The sequence below is a fragment of the Manis javanica genome, chromosome 15 (assembly GCF_040802235.1).
Source record: "Manis javanica isolate MJ-LG chromosome 15, MJ_LKY, whole genome shotgun sequence".
In the NCBI taxonomy this organism is placed as follows: domain Eukaryota; kingdom Metazoa; phylum Chordata; class Mammalia; order Pholidota; family Manidae; genus Manis; species Manis javanica.
Genome location: NC_133170.1, coordinates 83756785 through 83774007, shown reverse-complemented (window position 1 = coordinate 83774007; position 17223 = coordinate 83756785). Strand labels below are relative to the sequence as shown.

The 17223-nt window shown below is 52.7% G+C and overlaps 1 protein-coding gene across 14 annotated transcripts in view; it reads right to left on the bottom strand.

Annotated features, from left to right (window-relative positions):
* Nucleotides 1-10829: 10829 nt before the first annotated feature.
* DEPDC5 (DEP domain containing 5, GATOR1 subcomplex subunit) overlaps nt 10830-17223 on the bottom strand; it is a 111519-nt gene continuing 105125 nt past the window's right edge. For all 14 annotated transcript variants that reach the window (XM_073223175.1, XM_073223177.1, XM_073223176.1 and 11 more), the window contains 3 exons: nt 15044-15104; nt 11742-11824; nt 10830-11578 (listed from right to left, as the gene is read on the bottom strand). In XM_073223175.1, coding sequence (XP_073079276.1) covers nt 11286-11578; nt 11742-11824; nt 15044-15104 — 437 coding nt within the window. In that variant the 3' untranslated portion in view covers nt 10830-11285. The remainder of the gene's footprint in view (nt 11579-11741; nt 11825-15043; nt 15105-17223) is intronic.

Below are 17223 nucleotides of genomic sequence, written 5' to 3'. Positions count from 1 at the left end.
GATCTTAATTTATAAAACTGGTAGTGGTGGTGGTGGTGGTGATAATAAAGTTAAGAATAAAAATACCAGAGCTAACATTATGGAATGCTGACCATGTCCCATACGCTGCTTTAAGCACTTTTATGCATTTGTTCATTTGATCAGCACATTCTTCCCATGAGGTCGGCCATTATCCCCATTTTACAGCTGACAAAACTGAGGCACACACACACACTGAGGCAGAGAGATTGAGTAATGTGCCCAAGGTCACACAGCTTGTAGGCGGTAGAGCGGGCAAATATGTGAGTGCCCTGAGTACTTAAAGCGATTACTCTTACAGAAGTCATAGGACAGGGAAAGGCTGTCCTACGGAAGTGAGTCTGGGGGCATGGACTTGATTTGTAACCTCAGCCCTTAGTCCTTGTGGCTGGCTCTGTGAACGAGCACTCGTGAGCACCTACCAAGTGGCAGGCACGCTGCTGTAGTACTGAGGATACAGCAGGGACAAAAAACATTCCCAGAACTTATGTTCCAGGGAGCAGAAAAGGCAGGCCAAGTAGGCAAATGACACAGATGATTTCAGGGAACAGTGACCACGAGGGAGAGAGAAAGGGCAATGTGACTGGCAGAGGGGTGGTGCTTTGCTAGACAGGGTGGTCAGGGAAGGCCTCCCTGAGAAGGCGACAAGTGACATCACCGATGAAGAAGCAGCGGAGCCATGACCTTGGGAAGAGGGTTCCAGGATGGGGGAAGAGTCATGCAAATCCCCTGGGCAGGGGAAACCTTTGGGTGGTCTCAAAACATCAAGAGGAGAGGCTGCATCATTCTGAGTGAGCAGGAGATGTGAATGGAGACGGAGGCTTTCAGAAGCCCACAGGGCTTTGTGGAATGGGGCAAGAAGTTGGGGTTTCATCCTGAATTGATGCAAAGTCACTGAAGGGTCTGCAAGCAAGGGAATGGTACAGCCTGTTTTCTGTTTAAAAGACAGCATGTTGGTTGCTGTGAGAATAAATTCTACAAGGCAAAAGCAGGCGCAGGAGGACCAGTGTGTCTGCTGCTGCGTCAGACGAAGGTGGAGACGGGGAGAAGGGACCTCTCACAATATGTATTTGCTGATGGATTAGGTGCGGAGTTGAGGGGAGGAAATCCAGGCTAACCGAGGCTTTCAGCCTGGAAACTGGGTATGTGATGGCATAGTGACTACACCGGGGAAGACCGAGAGGAGCACGTTTGAGCGGAGCTGGGAGGACACAGCCCAACAACTAGGGTTGTTTTTAGACACATCTAAGGAGAGGCCAAGAAGGCAGCTGGACAGAAAGGCTGGAGTTCACAGGTGAGGTCAGGGCTAGAGACTCATGGGCATACAGACCAGAGTTAGATCATCAGAATCACAGGACTGGGCAGCCTGAGGAATGAGGCCCTGGAGCCACAGGCCTGGGGTCCTCCAGCGTGTGCAGGCTGGACAGAAGCACAGAGGACAGCAAGGGAAGAGGAGAAAGGCATCCATCAGGGGCGGCTGCAAGGAGAGTTAGCCTGGTCCAGCTGCCCACTGACCACCTCGTAACCTCAGGCACGTCACTCCTGTCTCTGGGCCTGTTTCCTTTTTGCAAATGGGGGGAGGGGTGTTGGGGGTGAGGTGGCTCCAGACTGATCGTTCTGCCAGATGAACTCGAAGCTCACCTTCACCCACCTCCTTTCTAGGCCTCTTACAAGCAGCTCGCACTGGATGAAATATAAGATACAACAAAACATAGCCCAAAGGCCCAACACCAAGGGCCTGCGGGCAGGGCAAGGTTATGGTGACACAGCCACTTGCCAGCTGGATGACCTTGGGTGATCCTGGTCCTTACTTAGCTGGAAGCCACTGGCCAATAAACTCTGCAGTGAGGGGTTATTGCAGTGAGGAACTAAGCCAGGCAGCAAGCCAAGTACCCTGCACAGCTCCAGACATGCGGTGAACACCGGGTCCTTTCTCCTTGAGATTTCTTCCCTGAACCAGAAGAGGGATTGTTTCTACCATTGCGGAATAATTCGGTTCTGCTGCAGCTGTGTGCCACCCCTGCCCTCACCTGCATGGCACATGGAATCAGGAGTCTGCAAAGACCGACTAGTGATCTAGCCAGAGCTTGGGGTGCTGTGAAGGCCGGGAAGCAGGAGGGGGTCATCAGCTTTTAGGGCTGACCGTCATTGTAGTCTGAAACCTTTTCCCAGGCTGCACTAACTTGGATGGCAAAGGCCAACAACACACTTCAGCAGAGAGCACGTTGGAGCCTGGGCCAGTGTGCTCAGCCCTGACAATGGCTCCTGCCTTCATCTTCTAGAAGCAGCCCTGGGGGGCAGGCTGGGACTGCAGGCACAGCCACTGGCATGGGGAGCTGGGTGGGGAGCCTGGATTCTTGGCCCGGCCTTACTTACTGGGCACTTCTCCCATGCCAGACACCATGCTAATGCTTTACCTAAGGACTCCTCAACCCTGCAAAAGGTGAAATTGTTTATTGAAGAGATAGGAAACTAAGGTTAATAAGAAAGACTTGCCCAAGGTCACCCAGCCTTTCGGATGTTCCCTCCCTTGAAGACCATTAAACAGGCAGGACCCCTCATGGAGCCTGTAATGTTCCGGAATGATCCCCTCTCTGCTTTCTTCTCCAGCCACACTCGTCCCTACCCTCTGCCTTGGGCCCACCAAGCTTCTTTCCAGCCCAGGGTCTCAGGGTTTTCCAGCCAGGACCCCACCCCACCCATCTCTGTCCTGTGCAAGCCCTGCCATCCCTCAGCTCTCCAAGGAAATGCCCAGAAAGCCCTCCCTGAGTCCTAGACCAGGGCAGGGGCCCCGTTAACCTTCCAGAGCAACCTTTCCTTGGCCTCTGGAGCACTTTTCACAACTAATTATTTCACAACTATAACAACAGTGATCTGTTTAATTTTTTATTTACTGTCCTTTTCCCTCCTGTCTCCACACAATGCCTGGCACATAGACGGTTCTTACTGTCATTGTTGAATAGAATGAATGAGAGAATAAGCCACAAGTGAATGATGGGATGGCTGTGATTCCACCAGGAGACGGGAACATGTGTAACGGGCCACCTCCCTCAGAATCTAAATCATAAAACCTAATAGAAACAGTATTTTCCAATTGGGGAGGCTGCCCAAGGAAGCATGCGTGAAGGAGTCCCAAGGTGTGTGTGTTGGGAAGTGGACACCCAGCTCCCTGCACAGATTAGGTCCCCAGACAGGCTGGCTTCTCTTTGTCAGCCCCCAATCTCTGAGCCAAAAGCGGCAGCCAGTCTCCCGGTTCCTGCAGGAGACAGCAGAGAGGGGTTGGCCAGACTTGCCTCTCATCTCACGAAGGGAAGTGCACCCCGTTTCACTTCTGCTCTGAGGCGAGACACATCCTGTGTCTGACCACCTCAGGAGTGCTCCTGTCCCGCTAGTGCAACCACCAACGGTGGCCAGTGCGTGATCAGGCCTGGAGAGCCTGAGGACATGGCCTTTTGTTGTTGTGCAGGGAGCCCAGACCCCAAGCCTCGTCCACCCTCGTTCTGAGACGTGGCTGCCCACCACGGAAGCCCCTCACAGGGGGCCTCTTTCTCCCATGCCTGACCTCTTTCTAAGGGGTGGAGAACCTGAGTTCAGTACTTCTTCTGCCATATGTGTGTTCAGTAATTTTGAGTAAGTCCCTCTAATTCCCTGAGACTGGTTTCTCCTCTGAGAAGTGGGGGTACCATCGCCCACTCACCCCCCATGGGGCTGTCCCAGGCTCTAGCTCTAGGACACTGTGTGCATGCTTAAGTGGGTTCAATGTAAGTTAGCGCTGGCTATTCCCCTCCTGCTTTCTTCCCTTCCCTTCCAAGCTTCAGACTAGTGGGTAGTGTATCAGGCTCTTGGTGGACCAGCCAGGCACACTCAAAACAGAACGCTTGGTCTCCGTTAGGGGAGTGTTTACCTTGCTGCCTTAAAGTTCTGGAGTATTTTGCAACACCCAGACACCTTTGCAAAGCTGCTGGCCTTGGATCCTACCAAGATCCCTTGAAGGAGGCAGAAGGAACACTGTCATCACCACACCCCCAAACTCGAAGTCCAGGGAAGTGAATGAACTATACTGGCAGGTGGCCCTGAAGGCTGACAAGAACAGTAGACTCCACCAGACCAGTCAGGTCTCAGAATACTTCACAGCTTTCAGCTCCCAGATTCTCACTCCAATCCCCCAGGCTCTGCGAGGTTTCAGGAGCTTGAGCAAGGTCACATGGCGGAGAAACAGCAGGCTGAACCCCGGAGTAGGGTTCCTGGTCCCCTGAATAGAAGGGATGATGGAAGAGGACCATTCCCTACCTGCCCCACCCGAGATCACCACCACCACCTCGGACCCTGATGTGTTTAAAGCTAGTTGTTCTACCTACATCTAGGGCCAGGAAGTGCAAAGCCTGACAGGTGAGCAAGGTCCCAGCCCACACTGTGGCATGACCCCAGGGACCAGGCTGGCTCAGGGCTTCCAGACAACAGGCCATTTGTCATTCTGCTTTGCATCCTGGAATTGACAACATGCACCTCCTTTTGGAAATCAGTTGTTCAAAGTGTAGGCTGGGTGGGGCAGGTTTGGAGAAATCTCTCTCCAGTATTCTATTTTCACCCCTCCAGGATCCCCTTCCCTGCCCTGCCCTCCTCACCCACGAGCAGAACTCTTACACAGCCTTCAAATCCCAGCCCAAATGCTCCTTTCCCAGTCTTCCCAACTCTCCTATAGAACCAAGCCCCCTCCTGTTTTTGTAATGTTATACACGTCTGTTTCCTTCCACCAAAAGCAGGGCACACACACTGGTCTGGCTGTGCATAAATGTTGGCTGGAAGGAATGAATCCAACCACTTCTAAACGAGCACCAGTGTGTGGCACGATGTGGCACTTGCAGCGGAGGATACAAGGATGAGCAAGATGTGCTCTCTGTTCTCAAGGAGAGGCAAGCTGTCAATGGAGACGCAAGTGCCACACTGCAGTGTGACAGCACTGGGCACGGCCAGGATTCTGCTCCTGGCTCTCTCCAGAACTTGTGTAGCCCCGAGCAAGTCTCAGCCACTATGGCCTTGGAACCTAGCAAGAAGAATGGCTATAGGAGATTGTGGAGGGAGCTACCATCAAGAAAGGATCTCCACAGTCAGGGGCAAGTGGCAAGCATCTCTTTCTCCAAAGTCACAGCACGGAGGGGCCCCTCCACCTGGACCCTTCACCCAATCAGAATCTAGTTCAGGGTATCTCAACCTCAACACTATTGGCATTTTGGAATCAATAATTCTTTGTTTTGGGGGCTGTCCTGTGCATAATAGGGTGATCGGAAGCACCCATTAGATGCCAGTAGGACCTCCCACAGTTGTGACAACCAAAAGCTATTTCCATACATTGCCAAATGTTCCTCAAATGGGGTCAAAATTGCCCCTAGTTGAGAACCCCTGACTAGCTCCTAGTTCCCCTCATGTTGTATCTACGGGCCTGGAAAAGGGGTGGAGGTTTTGAGACAACAAGACAAAAGTCTCACAGGCTTGCCTCTGGCCGAACCCTGGCCGCCTCTCAAGCTTGTATTTGCTCAGGTTGTGCGGACGCACAGGTTGAGGAGAGGCAGGACATTTTACCTTCAAAGGGGGCCTCTTTCTCAAACAGCATGAGACGTGCCCCCTTGACGCTCTCAGAGGGTGAGGAGGAGGACCCAGAACGTGAGCTGCCGGGGCTGGATGAACACCAACGACACGAGGACAGCGACTCTGCCAGGACGCCATGGGCTTAAAAATAAAATTTTCTGTTTCTTAGGAGACATTTGAGGATTAAAGAGGAGAAACTGAGCCTGAATAAGCAACCTGGTACAATTCAGAGAGCAGGTGAGAGATTCAACTCTGTAAGGCACAAGTGCCACGAGCTGTCTGAGCGGCTGACAGGACTCCCCTTCCTGCTCAGCACTCAGCTTTCCCTGAAACCTTACCGTCCCCAAGACTTCTCCCAGACCCACTGCCAGATGAGTTCTCAGGGAAATGCCAGGGTCCAGAGACAGGGGCTTTCTGGGGATGGCATACAGCTCCCCATGCCCACTTGTCACCATGGGGGAAGAGATTTCCTTCTTGGAAGGACTATGTGATTCACTGAGGAAACAGATGAATCTTTCTGCAACCGGAGAAGCAGATGGAGGTCAAATCTAAAGATTGGTCCTACAGAGTTCTCTGCATCTGCTTCGCCCCCAAGGCCCTTGTAGTCCAGGCTCTGCTTAGGGCAAGTGTGTGACCTGAAGGCTGGGAACTGCCTTCACCTCAAGAAGCACTTGTAGCTGTAGTTGGGGACTGTGGACCAGAAGGGAAGGAGTGGACAGTGCCTTCCAGTTAGGAGCCTGGGGGACAGAAAAGGCCACTGGCTGCCATGTAGGTACTGACTGCTCCCTGCCAAAGCACCTGAATACGAGGCCACATCTACGTGTTACTTGGCATCTGTCCCCCAGCAAAGCTGCACTACACACGGGAAACAGCTGGAAGAGAGGGGGCCCCTAGCCAAGGTCCCAGGACAGAGCAGCAGGAGACAGCGCACTGAGCCAGCACATCTCCTTCTCAGCCCGCTGGGCGGGGGCTGGGCTCCGGGTCTCTCAGACCAGACTCCCAGCCCTGCTGTAGGCCGTGTGGCCTTGGGCTGCCTTCGGGCCTTCCACCACTGATCTGGTATGATGGTAGTTGGTAAGATTACATGACAGGAAGGCATGGAAAGCATACTACCCTGCCCAGAACATAGGAAACACTCCAGAAATGAAGTGACTATCATTACTTCATGTACCTGAAATTCTCTGGGTGACTGAGGTGGCCTATTGTAAATTAACTTCATTCAGCTTTCCCTCCATTTCCTAACCACTTAAGCAAAGCCGTACAGAGTGCCTTGGTGTCTCAGGTATATATCATTTACCTCTGTTATCCCTGAAGTCCCCACTTTAATTATTTTGATGGGTGTCTTCTACCAAGGGAATCCAGGCTTCCACGCCCATCCGGTGTGGTGGCCCAGCTGCTCGGCCTGTGGCCAGCCTGCACATCGGGAGGTCTGGTAGCTCCGCCTGCTCCCCTGCCCATCGTGCCATCGAGGTGTCAGCTCACCCTGCTGCCGAGTTCTCTGCCTCTACTATGTCACCTTGCAGTGTGCGGCTTCTAATCTGCTCTGGCCTGAGAGTCAGACTTCCAGGCTGGTTGGAATGGTGTGTCAATCAAGCAGGGAGAAGTCCAGAGGAGGGATCTGGGGTGGGGTTTCTCAAACAGACCACTGACAGCAGACTTGGTTGGAGAGCCTGCTTACTGCCCAGAGACCCAGACCTCCAGAATCAGAACCTCTGGGGAGGCTCTGGAATCTGTGATTTATGCAAGCTTTTGTGCACAGGAGCACTGGAGAACCCAGGTGGGGGACTCACATAGCTAATTCTGCTTGAAGCTTTGTCAGCTTATTTCTAGTTCCTTTGGTAAAGGAACATGTTACTAGATCTCATTTCTTTCCTGTCACATTTTTCTGCATCCCCCACTCTGCGTGGTTCCCCACCCCAGATTCATTTCCACATCCAGGAGGCCGAGTGGGAATGCCACAGGTGTACCGGGGCCTGTGTGCCCCCTCAAGCACAACCACAAAGCTGAGAAATGTCTCCAGAGCCACCCAGTCTCAGGCAACAACCCTGTTCACAATGGGCAGGAGGCAGGGCAATGTGGGCAGGAGGCCCTCTTCCTGCTCTTGGCACTGTGGCACCTCTGCCAACAGAAAAAACTTCCCAGCAAAGGTTCCTGGGACCCAGATAAGACAGAACGACCACAGCAGCTACTTGGAAGAGCATAGCTCTCCAGCCCAAGGAGGGCCAAGGGGGCCTTGACTCCTGACCACTTTGACTTCACACATCCCGCAAGGCCCAAGGCTATTTCCTCTTTAAAGACTCCCCTGTCCATTCTGGCCTTTGAGTTATTCCCTTCTCTGAAGTCCTGGGGTTCACAGAATCTAAAGCAAGCGTCATTATCATACAGCTAACCTGCAGGGAGGGGCTCACAACATTCCCGACCCGTCTGAGCTCTTTACCCACATTCTCCCATGTGGTTTCCAGGATCCTGAGGTGGTATTAGTGTCTCATTTTACAGATGAGGAAACTGAAGCCCCAGTACCTTACTCAGGGTCACACGCTGGCAAGTGGCCGCCTGCCTCCTGCACCACCAAATTACTGCCTGCCTAGAAGGCACTGGGCCAAGAGCCAGAGGGCCTGGGTCCTCGTCGAGTTCCACCTAGAACCTGGGGCAGGCCACTCTGTTTCCTTATCTGGGAGAACATGCGGGGGTTGGACCGCATCTCTAAGAACCCCCTCTGCTTTAGGGCTCGTCTTACTGGACGAATCTCATCTCCACCCACACTGGGTGACCCAAAGCATGTCATATGCTTGTCTAGGCCTTAATGGTATTATATCTCAACAGGAATGAGCCCCTTCAATTTCAGAAGCCGGACTGGCGATCCCATCGAGGTGCTTCTTACAGTCCTGTGCCCTTGGTCCCATTGGCTCACTCATCCAACCCCACTGACTAAGGAGACTCTCAGCCTAATGAGCAGCAATGGGTCAGCCAATAATTACAATGTCACAAGTGCAGAAGAGCAACAGTGTGTGTGGGGTGGGGGGGTTAGGTAGAAACGTGAGAACCTGGCCAGGAGATGGAACCCTCCACTCTTAGTACTCACAGCTAAGAAATGGCAGGGCTTGAATTTACACCCAGGTCCTCATGGCCTCAAGCTTTCTACCTTTCTCCACCAAGGAAAGGTTACCCACACCCATATCCTTCATGTCCAACGAACCCCATGCTCCACAGGAGCTGGGCGCTGCACCTGGGCAGCAGGGACAGAGGGAGGTGGCTGGGGCTGAGGGACAGGTGGGCGGGTTACATGGTGGTGGAGTTGGAGGAGGACTGAGTCTGACTCCTAGATTCTGGCTCGGGAGAGTGGGTGGAAGGTGGTGCTGGTCAGAGAGAGGAGGAAAGTGAGGGGCACCATTGGAGGAAGAACTGGGGCCCAAGGGCATGTGCATTTCAGGCTCAGCTCTGAGGGCGAGGAACCCAGCTTTCTAACTTCTGGGCCTTCTTTTCCTGAGTCCTCTTTGGAGGAGGGAAGAAGACAGGAAGCAGGGGCGATCACTGGCCTTGAACACAGGATACGGAGGCTCACAAAGGACGGCAGTATGATCTGACCTGACCAAGGCAGTGGCTACCGTGTCCAGCATGAGCGCTCAGGAAGCCGGCTCGGGGGCACTGGAAGATGACTTCCTACCTGGGTGCACGAGAGCCTGCATTTGTTAGCTGCCCACTGGTTACTAAATCCTTTCAACATGTATCTGTCTTTTGATCCTCCAGCCACCCTAGGAGACAGCCTCCCATTTTATAACAAAGGAATCTGATACTTAGAAAGGAGCAAAGGGTTTTTGTCTGAGAGAAGGGAAGGTGAAAAGGAAAAGGAAAATGGATTTTTATCAAGGACCTGCTGCTCCTCACCAGGAATTAGCCAGTGTGCTTTCACATGTAGGAACATACCTACCTGGTCCTTCAAAATGTCTCCAGGCGGCATTGACAATTCCATATTACAGATGAGGAAATGGGCTCCAATAAGTAACTGAGGAACCCAGGGAGGGGGGGATTCAGATGCAACATCAAGTGCCCAGCCCCAAGGCCCAGAGTTGATTCATTTACTCCACACATTCAGCCAACAAGCATTTCTCCAACATCAGTACTATTATGCTGCACATTTAGGAACAAAGAAATGAACAAAAACAGGCAAGTTTCTGCCGTGCTACAGTGTAAGGGCGTTGAGTATTGTTGGGGAAGTGCAAGGTGCTGTGGGAAGATCTAACAGGGCGCCCTGCTGTGCTGCCCAGGAGAAGTGACATTTGAGCCAAGAGCTGATGGATAAGGACGAGGAGGTAGCGAGGGGCGTGGTGTGCCAAGGAGCATAAAGGAGTGTTCTAGGAAGATGGAAGAGTGTCTGTGAATCACATGAGCCACTGAGTTTGTGATGTTCCAGGCAGCTGGAGAAACCGTTTGGGGCCAGACTATGCAAGGTCAGATCCAAGATTTTTGAAGTTCCAGTCCCCAGAGAGGTCTGAATAGATAGGTGGTGGGCACAATCAGAGTGGTTTCTAAAAAAAGACTCTGACTGCCAAGTGGAAAGTGGCTTGGAGTAGAAGCAGAGACGAGTTAGGGGCTCTCCTGGCCAGGCAAGAGGAAGAGGAAGACAGAGGAGAGCTGGGCGGGGAGTGGCGACAGGCCTGGGAAGAGGTGGGTGGACGAGCAAGCTGCAGCGGAGGCGTACGACAGGGCCTGTGACCGACTGTGCGTGCAGAGATGCAGGGGGAGGACGTGGCAGCACCTGACAGGTTCCCCTTTGGCCTACGGCCCCTCACCACCTGCCAGCAGTTAGGGCACGGTTCTGAGTCTGAGGCGCCACATGGCATCTTACCCCCTTAGGCAGAGGATCCCAAACCCTGGAGTCAACAGAGGCTTTCCATTGCCTTTTTCAGTAGCCATGCCACCTGCACGCCACAGCTGGGTCATCCACTTAGAAAGATTCTCCTTCAACAGCACGAGCCTGCAGTTTCCTGATAGTACAAACCGCCATCTGCTCATTGGGCCTGACTAAGACCATCCTTGCTACTGCCCAAGGGCTGTGAGAAGACATCTCTTGGTGAACTCCCAGCCAGAGTCTCCAAGACAGTGAATTGTAAAGTCCTCCTTACTGTCTGTGGCTGCCTCATTGGCCACTATGGCCCCGGTGATGGGACAGGACTGCCCAGCACGGATGGGATCGCTGTTGCTGGGAGCCACGCTGAGAGCAGAGATGTGGCACGTGGCACTTTATTCTTGCTTCTGATATATACAGGTATATACAGCGGGTGTGAGCCTATAGTACATTATTTCACAAAATTATCTTACATCTTGTGCACACTTCTGGGCTGGAATTCTGCTCTGAATAGCCCACATATGGTGGAGGAAAAGGATGCTCACAGGAGCCACCCCCTTTCCGAGGACATTTGTTTGGGCTGCCTGCCCCTTTCCCCAGTGCTGAGGCCCTCCCACGGGCCATCTGTACCTCCCACCTGCTCTTGGCGCCAGCTGCTTCCAAAGTGTTTCTATTCAAGTAGAAGAAACTTGTGGGGGGAAGAGGCACAAGCAACAGCCCCCACTCACCTACAGTGGCAAACTGCCATCTGCCACCCAGAGCTGACTGATTCTATTGAATATCAATAGCAAGACCGGAATCCTCCCCGTCCTTCTGACCCCAGTGCAGCCTGGCCTCACGGGGCGCTGGCATGCATCTTCTCCAGGCAGCTCGTCCAGAATGTGACCAGCCGGTTGTCGCGGTTGATACAGAAGTCCATGAAGTCCTTCAGCAGCCGATCAGCAAACTTCTCATCCCCCGTGGCACTCGAGCGCCATGTCTTGGTCAGCATGGTGTTGTAGGCCCAGCTGTAGCCGACCCGCTCCTCGCAGAACATGTTCTGGTTGGTGGAGCTGGTGGAGTTCCGCCGCCGCCGTGGCTGCCCCGAGAACTTGCGCTTGGAGTAGGGCAGCTGCAGGAACACTGTTCCTGGGGGGGAGAGAGGCCCTGGGTGACAGTCACCAGAGGGTGCACGGGACGGCCACAGGCTCAGTCGAGGGAAGGAAGCCCGGTGCACAGGGCCAGGCCCCTCCTAGGGCTCACGTTCCTGCCACAGAGGCCCCCGCCCCACCTTTTGCCCGGAGCGCCTCACCTGTAACGTGGATGTACTGAGGCTTGTTCTCAGCAGGGAAGTTAAAAGCAGAGGCAGAATATTTATCTTGTACAAACCCAAACCTAAGGGAAAGATAGGAAGACACACTGATTAGGGCCTCCTTGGCTAAAGGGACCAAGGGAGCAAGTGTGGCTACTAGGACTCTGACAGCCTGAGCTCAACAGATCTGGAAAGATCTCTTTCAAGAACGAACATTCAGGCTGCTTATTTTGGTCTTCATCGCTTCCCAACCTCCACCCCTTCTGAGGGCTCACCAGCCTGCCCGGCCTCCTCTCGTCTCCATGGCGGCCGAAAGCCCTCACCTCCCCATCCACCCCCCTCTGCCTGGCCACCCCTCTCTGCCGTACGACCCCCAGCAGCCCATCAGGCCTTTCTGCTGCGCACCATCCAGCACTGTCCCTGCCTCTCGCTGCAATCTGCTGTCCCCCCGGGCTTGAGGTCCGCAGCTCCTTGAGCAAAGGGTCATTATCTGAATTTGCTTCAGCCACACCTCTCTCCCTTTCCTCCCTGTCTCCCATGCTAAACACACAGTAGGCTCTCAGTAAAGGCTCTGAGCTGAAATGGAATGCATTATCTGAGTGGAAATCCTTCTTACACGTGAGGGGCACCAGCACGAGGCTCTCTGCTTTGCTGTGTTCTGGAAATGGGCAGGAGGAGCCATTTTTCATCTACGCCTTGTTCTGTTCCACTTCCTGTCTACGGCTTGTTCTATTCCTGGTTTTTCTATTCTCATAATGCACATTTATTACAGCTCTACCTGCTAAATGCTGTAAAGGACGTGTTAACAGATGTGGCTCCTGCCCTGAGTCTGAGGCGTTCATGTAAGAAAGGCAGTGGTGAGGCAGAACTGTAAGAGGTGAACTGCCTTCTTTCCCAGGCTGACTTCCTTGGGGAGGTGCCGGGCTACACCCTGTACATGTGCTGCTGGCTTTACACTGGCATCAACAACTATTCACTGAAGAACAGATGAAGCCCAGTGTGCATATCCGGTGCAGGCACTGCCAGCTCCGTCATCTATATGCTGATTCTAGCATGTGTAGGAACAGCTCTGGATTTTGCCTTTCTTCCCCTCTACTTTCCACTCAAGGCTATTTATTTACTCAGTGTGGATCAGCCTGAGCAGACTGTTGCCTCATTTCTTCCTTAGGTCATCAGGAAAAACGTTTGATTTTAAAAAGACAATTTAGCCACATGGGGCTTGGCCCCCCACTGTCCCCTTGGGAAGCACATGAGCCAGGAGTGCAGAGAGGGCAGGGGTCTCCAGTCCCTAGGGAAGGGATGTGAGTGCCCAGAAAAGATGACAGAGGAGCTGGGGGCCACAGCAGGGAGGTCCAGGGAAGCTAGATACCTCTAACATGAAGATGGACCTTAGGGGTGGGCTAATGTTTCATTTCAGAGCCACGGTTCTACCCAGAGTTCCACTTGTGCAAAAGCTACATGTTGGACAGCTACTCTGGGCAAGGCACTCTGCCAGGCCTTGTAGAAGGAAACGAAAATGAGAAAAATGCATACCCTTGGCCTCCAGGGCCCCTAAATTAGTATAATAGGTGGACAGAGTGTATCGGGAAAAAGGCAAAGAGGATTCACCTGGGAATCCTTAATGGAGCAAGACTGACAGGTGTACAAAGGGGTGGGGATTTGGGGGGAGTGGTTTAAGTGGGAAAGGTAGGTGGGGATCTAGGTGGGAGGGGGGTCTAGGTGGGAATCTAGGTGGGAGGGGGTCAGAGTGGGAGTCTAGGTGGGAGGGGGTCAGGGTGGGGATCTAGGTGGGAGGGGGTCTAGGTGGGAATCTAGGTGGGAGGGGGTCAGAGTGGGAGTCTAGGTGGGAGGGGGTCAGGGTGGGAGTCTAGGTGGGAGGGGGTCAGGGTGGGGATCTAGGTGGGAGGGGGGCTGGGTGGGGATCTAGGTGGGAGGGGGTCAGGGTGGGAGTCTAGGTGGGAGGGGGTCAGGGTGGAGAAGTACAAGCAGGTTTCGTAGAAGAGACACACAGCAGAGTGCCATGCAATGATACACGAGGGCTGGACAGAGGATGCAAGGAAATCAAAGGCTGGAAAAGCAGGCTGAAGAGGAAAGAGCACCAGTTTAGAGAAGATACCATCAGGATCTGGAGCAGGAAGAGGATGCTGTGAAGAATAAAAGCAGACTTGACCAATAAAGTCCGCAGCCCAAGTGATCTCTAGCCAGCAAAGTACAATGACTTCCCAGTGACATTTGAGGCAAGCAGGGTCAGGTCTGCTCACCAACTTGTCAGTTGTCCAGGTCTTCCTAATAATAACTACTGTCTACTGAGGACTTTCTAGGGGCCAGGAAGTACAGAGACCCTCCCCGCAACCTTGTGAGGGGGACGAACACAAAGGCAAAGCAGTTCTAGACTTCTCCCAGTTCCTCATCCAGATACCAGTGGAGGCAGAAGTGACCAGGCCTGTCTGCCTCCCACATCCGTGCCTTTCCCACCGACTACCGCACCCTCTACCTTCTACACCAAATTGGCAACCCCTCCTACCCGGGGCGGGCGTTAGCTGCAATGGCACTCATTCTACAGCTTTGCTAAGGTTGGAGCTAGGTCTGTGAAGACAAGGGCAGGGTAAGGTGTAAAGCGGGTCAGGGCCAGCACGGGCAAGGAGAGGCGGAGACTGGACCTCCTCCCATGTGGGGGGTGTAGCAGCTGAAGGCGTGTGAATAAGGAGATGACGTGCCCCTGAAGAAGGTGTGGTGAGAGGATCGATGACGCAGGCACAGGAGGCTTTGCTCTCACCCTGACTAATGTGAAGCAGTCACTGGGTACTATGCTAGTGATGCTCAGGAGACAAAGCTGGGCTGGCCTGAGGGGAGACGCTAAGCCAGGGACAGGCTTTCCCTGGTGCACACGTATTAGGTGCCAGTAAATTCCTATTGACTTATCTATTGCTTTTTAATGATTTTATTGTCTTTTCAAGATGTGTCCAGAGGCTCCAGACAAGTTTTACACTTTTCCATCTCACGTCATCTCCTGGATAACTTGGCTCTTGCTGGGGGCTAAGGAGGAAGCTCTATCCTATCCTCCCCTAAACTGGAAGAAGAAAGTAAGGAGGTCTGAAAACAACAGCTACAGGCACTGGTGAGCTAGTGCTGAGCTTCGGAACCAAGGCAAAGGGTCCTGTCAGGGGTAAGCAGCGAATTTGTCATTGGTGCACAAGGTTCATTTTCCCAGGAATGAAACAGATGGGGTTTTGCTTGGCAACTGCTGTTCAACATAAACACTGATGCCTTCCCCACTATTCCCTCTAGCCAAGGGGACCAACCTGTGAGCAATGGCTTCCTGGAAAAGGTGCATTCGATCCCAGTATGTTTCTGGTTCAAAGCCTGAAAGGAGGAGAGAACAAAATCCGAGTTGGGATTCCAGGCAGGGTACGGGACAACCTAGTCGGGCTGCCAGCACCCTTCACTGCTCTCGGCAGTTCTCGCCCTGAAGCTTGGGCTCCACTATGCACACTGCCTGCTTCCGGAGAGACCAGCCTCCATCCCAGGCAGGAACAGCCCACCGTGACAGCCAAGCATTCTCACCATCCTGTCCCCAAAGCTCTATCAGAATCTAGAAAGGGGTTGAATATGAGTCCTTGGCAACCAATGTGAGCTACCAGAGCTCAGTATGAGACTCAGCCTAACGACTTCCTGTGCCAAAAGCGGAAAGGAACATGATATTCAAGCACACAGGACAAGCTGTGAATGCATGCTTTCTGCTTTGAAGAAGCAAAAAGAAAAAAAATGTTTTATTAACCATCTTCCATTTCCCTACAAGGAAAGGCAATTTACAAGCTCCATTTTAGGGGTGGGTAAGTTGAAGCAAGTAAATATAAAAATGATTCTTGGAAAAGAGACTGGTTGGGAAGGGGAGGGGCGTGAAGCAGATGAGGGCCCACGCCCCCCTTCATCTCCCAGCTTCCTCCTGAGCTCCTGCGGCGCTGGTGTGAGGACCACAAGCTGGGTGAGGGGGTGGGAGGCTGAGGCCTGTCACACAGCCATAGGTGGCAGGCGGGGGCGGCTCTCGGGACTGAGATGCTGAGGCCTGGAGCAGTAGGGCACAAGACGTCCCAAGGAACAGGGGTGCCTGGGATGGCTGGGTTACTCTCTCTGCATTGGGAATTTTCTATCTAGGAGACACTTGAGGATTCTGGGCAACTAAAGAGCAAAAAAAGTAAAGGCTTTGGCTTTAATAGGAAAAAACACAACAGAAGATTCTTGTCAGATTTTTAAGGTTTTGAATTTGCTGTTACTGGAAGGGGAGATAACAGGAAGGGAAGAAGCATAGGAGCAAGAAAATCGATTTTTAGATGCAAGCCCTTATTCCTTTAAAGGCATTTCTTCAGCTGTAACCATGGCAACCAAGGGATGCTGCCAGTCTTATGACCAGGTTACAACTGGCAGCTCACACAAAAATGTCCTCCAGTGCCAGCCCTGCCAGCAATCCTGTGCTGTTACAGTGAAGGTGGAAAACCCCAGGAGGGTCTTTAGATGGTGTAGGGGGAGATTCCTCTATCTCCTCAACACTAAAAATAGCAGTATGAGGAGGTGCCTGGCTGAGAAGTGTCAGATAGGAACATAATCACCTGGCATTTCAGGACTGCAAAAATGGTCCTCTCTCAGCCACAGTGAGGCTTCATGAGAAAGCATGTGCGTGTGTGTGTGCATGTGTGAGGAGAGCGTTTGGAAAACTCTAAGGATCACAGATCTATGGCCTCCAGCAGCCTGCCTGGAGCCCCAACTATCACTTAAACATATGTCTATATAAAAATGTCTTTTAAGATGTTAACAAAGAATATATAGACCTGCCTTTGGAACAAAAGCTGATTGCACTCCAGGGACAGCCTGCTACAGAAAAAGCATAGGAGCGCTTAGCTTGGCCTCTCCAACCTGGAGAGACGAGGCCGGTTCTCTGCCTGTATCACCTACCAAACGCGATACAGGCTTACAAGGGCATGGGAAGAAAGCATCTGCTTTAGAAAGTTTTTCTTTCACATTTATAATTTCTAAATCTAAGAAACTAAAGAGCTCCTGACATATCAGAAGCAACTCTTGCTTTTCATTTTTAAAAAGACCATCTCTGAGCTCACTGAAAGCTTTGTAGGAGCTACTCACATTGTTCATCACAAAGAGCACCTGGCAGTAAAAAGTTCTGCACTATGAGAAGTCAGACTGTCTGCCCCACACCTGCCCTCGGAGTTCTGGGGTCGGCCCGCACGTGCTCCCATTCCCACTGCTAACCCTGTTCCAGGGGAAGGGCTCTGACTGGCGCCCTGCCGTCCTCCTCCAAGCCTCCTCCTGCTCAGCCTGCCTTGATACGTGGGACTCAAGCCACATGCAGCATTCCAGGTGCTGACATGCCACAGCTTTGCACAATAGGACACTGCTTCCTGCTTTGCTGTCAATGCCTCCCTTTTTTGACCTTTCTGCATGGAACAGTAGATTGGAGCCTCCTGCCAGA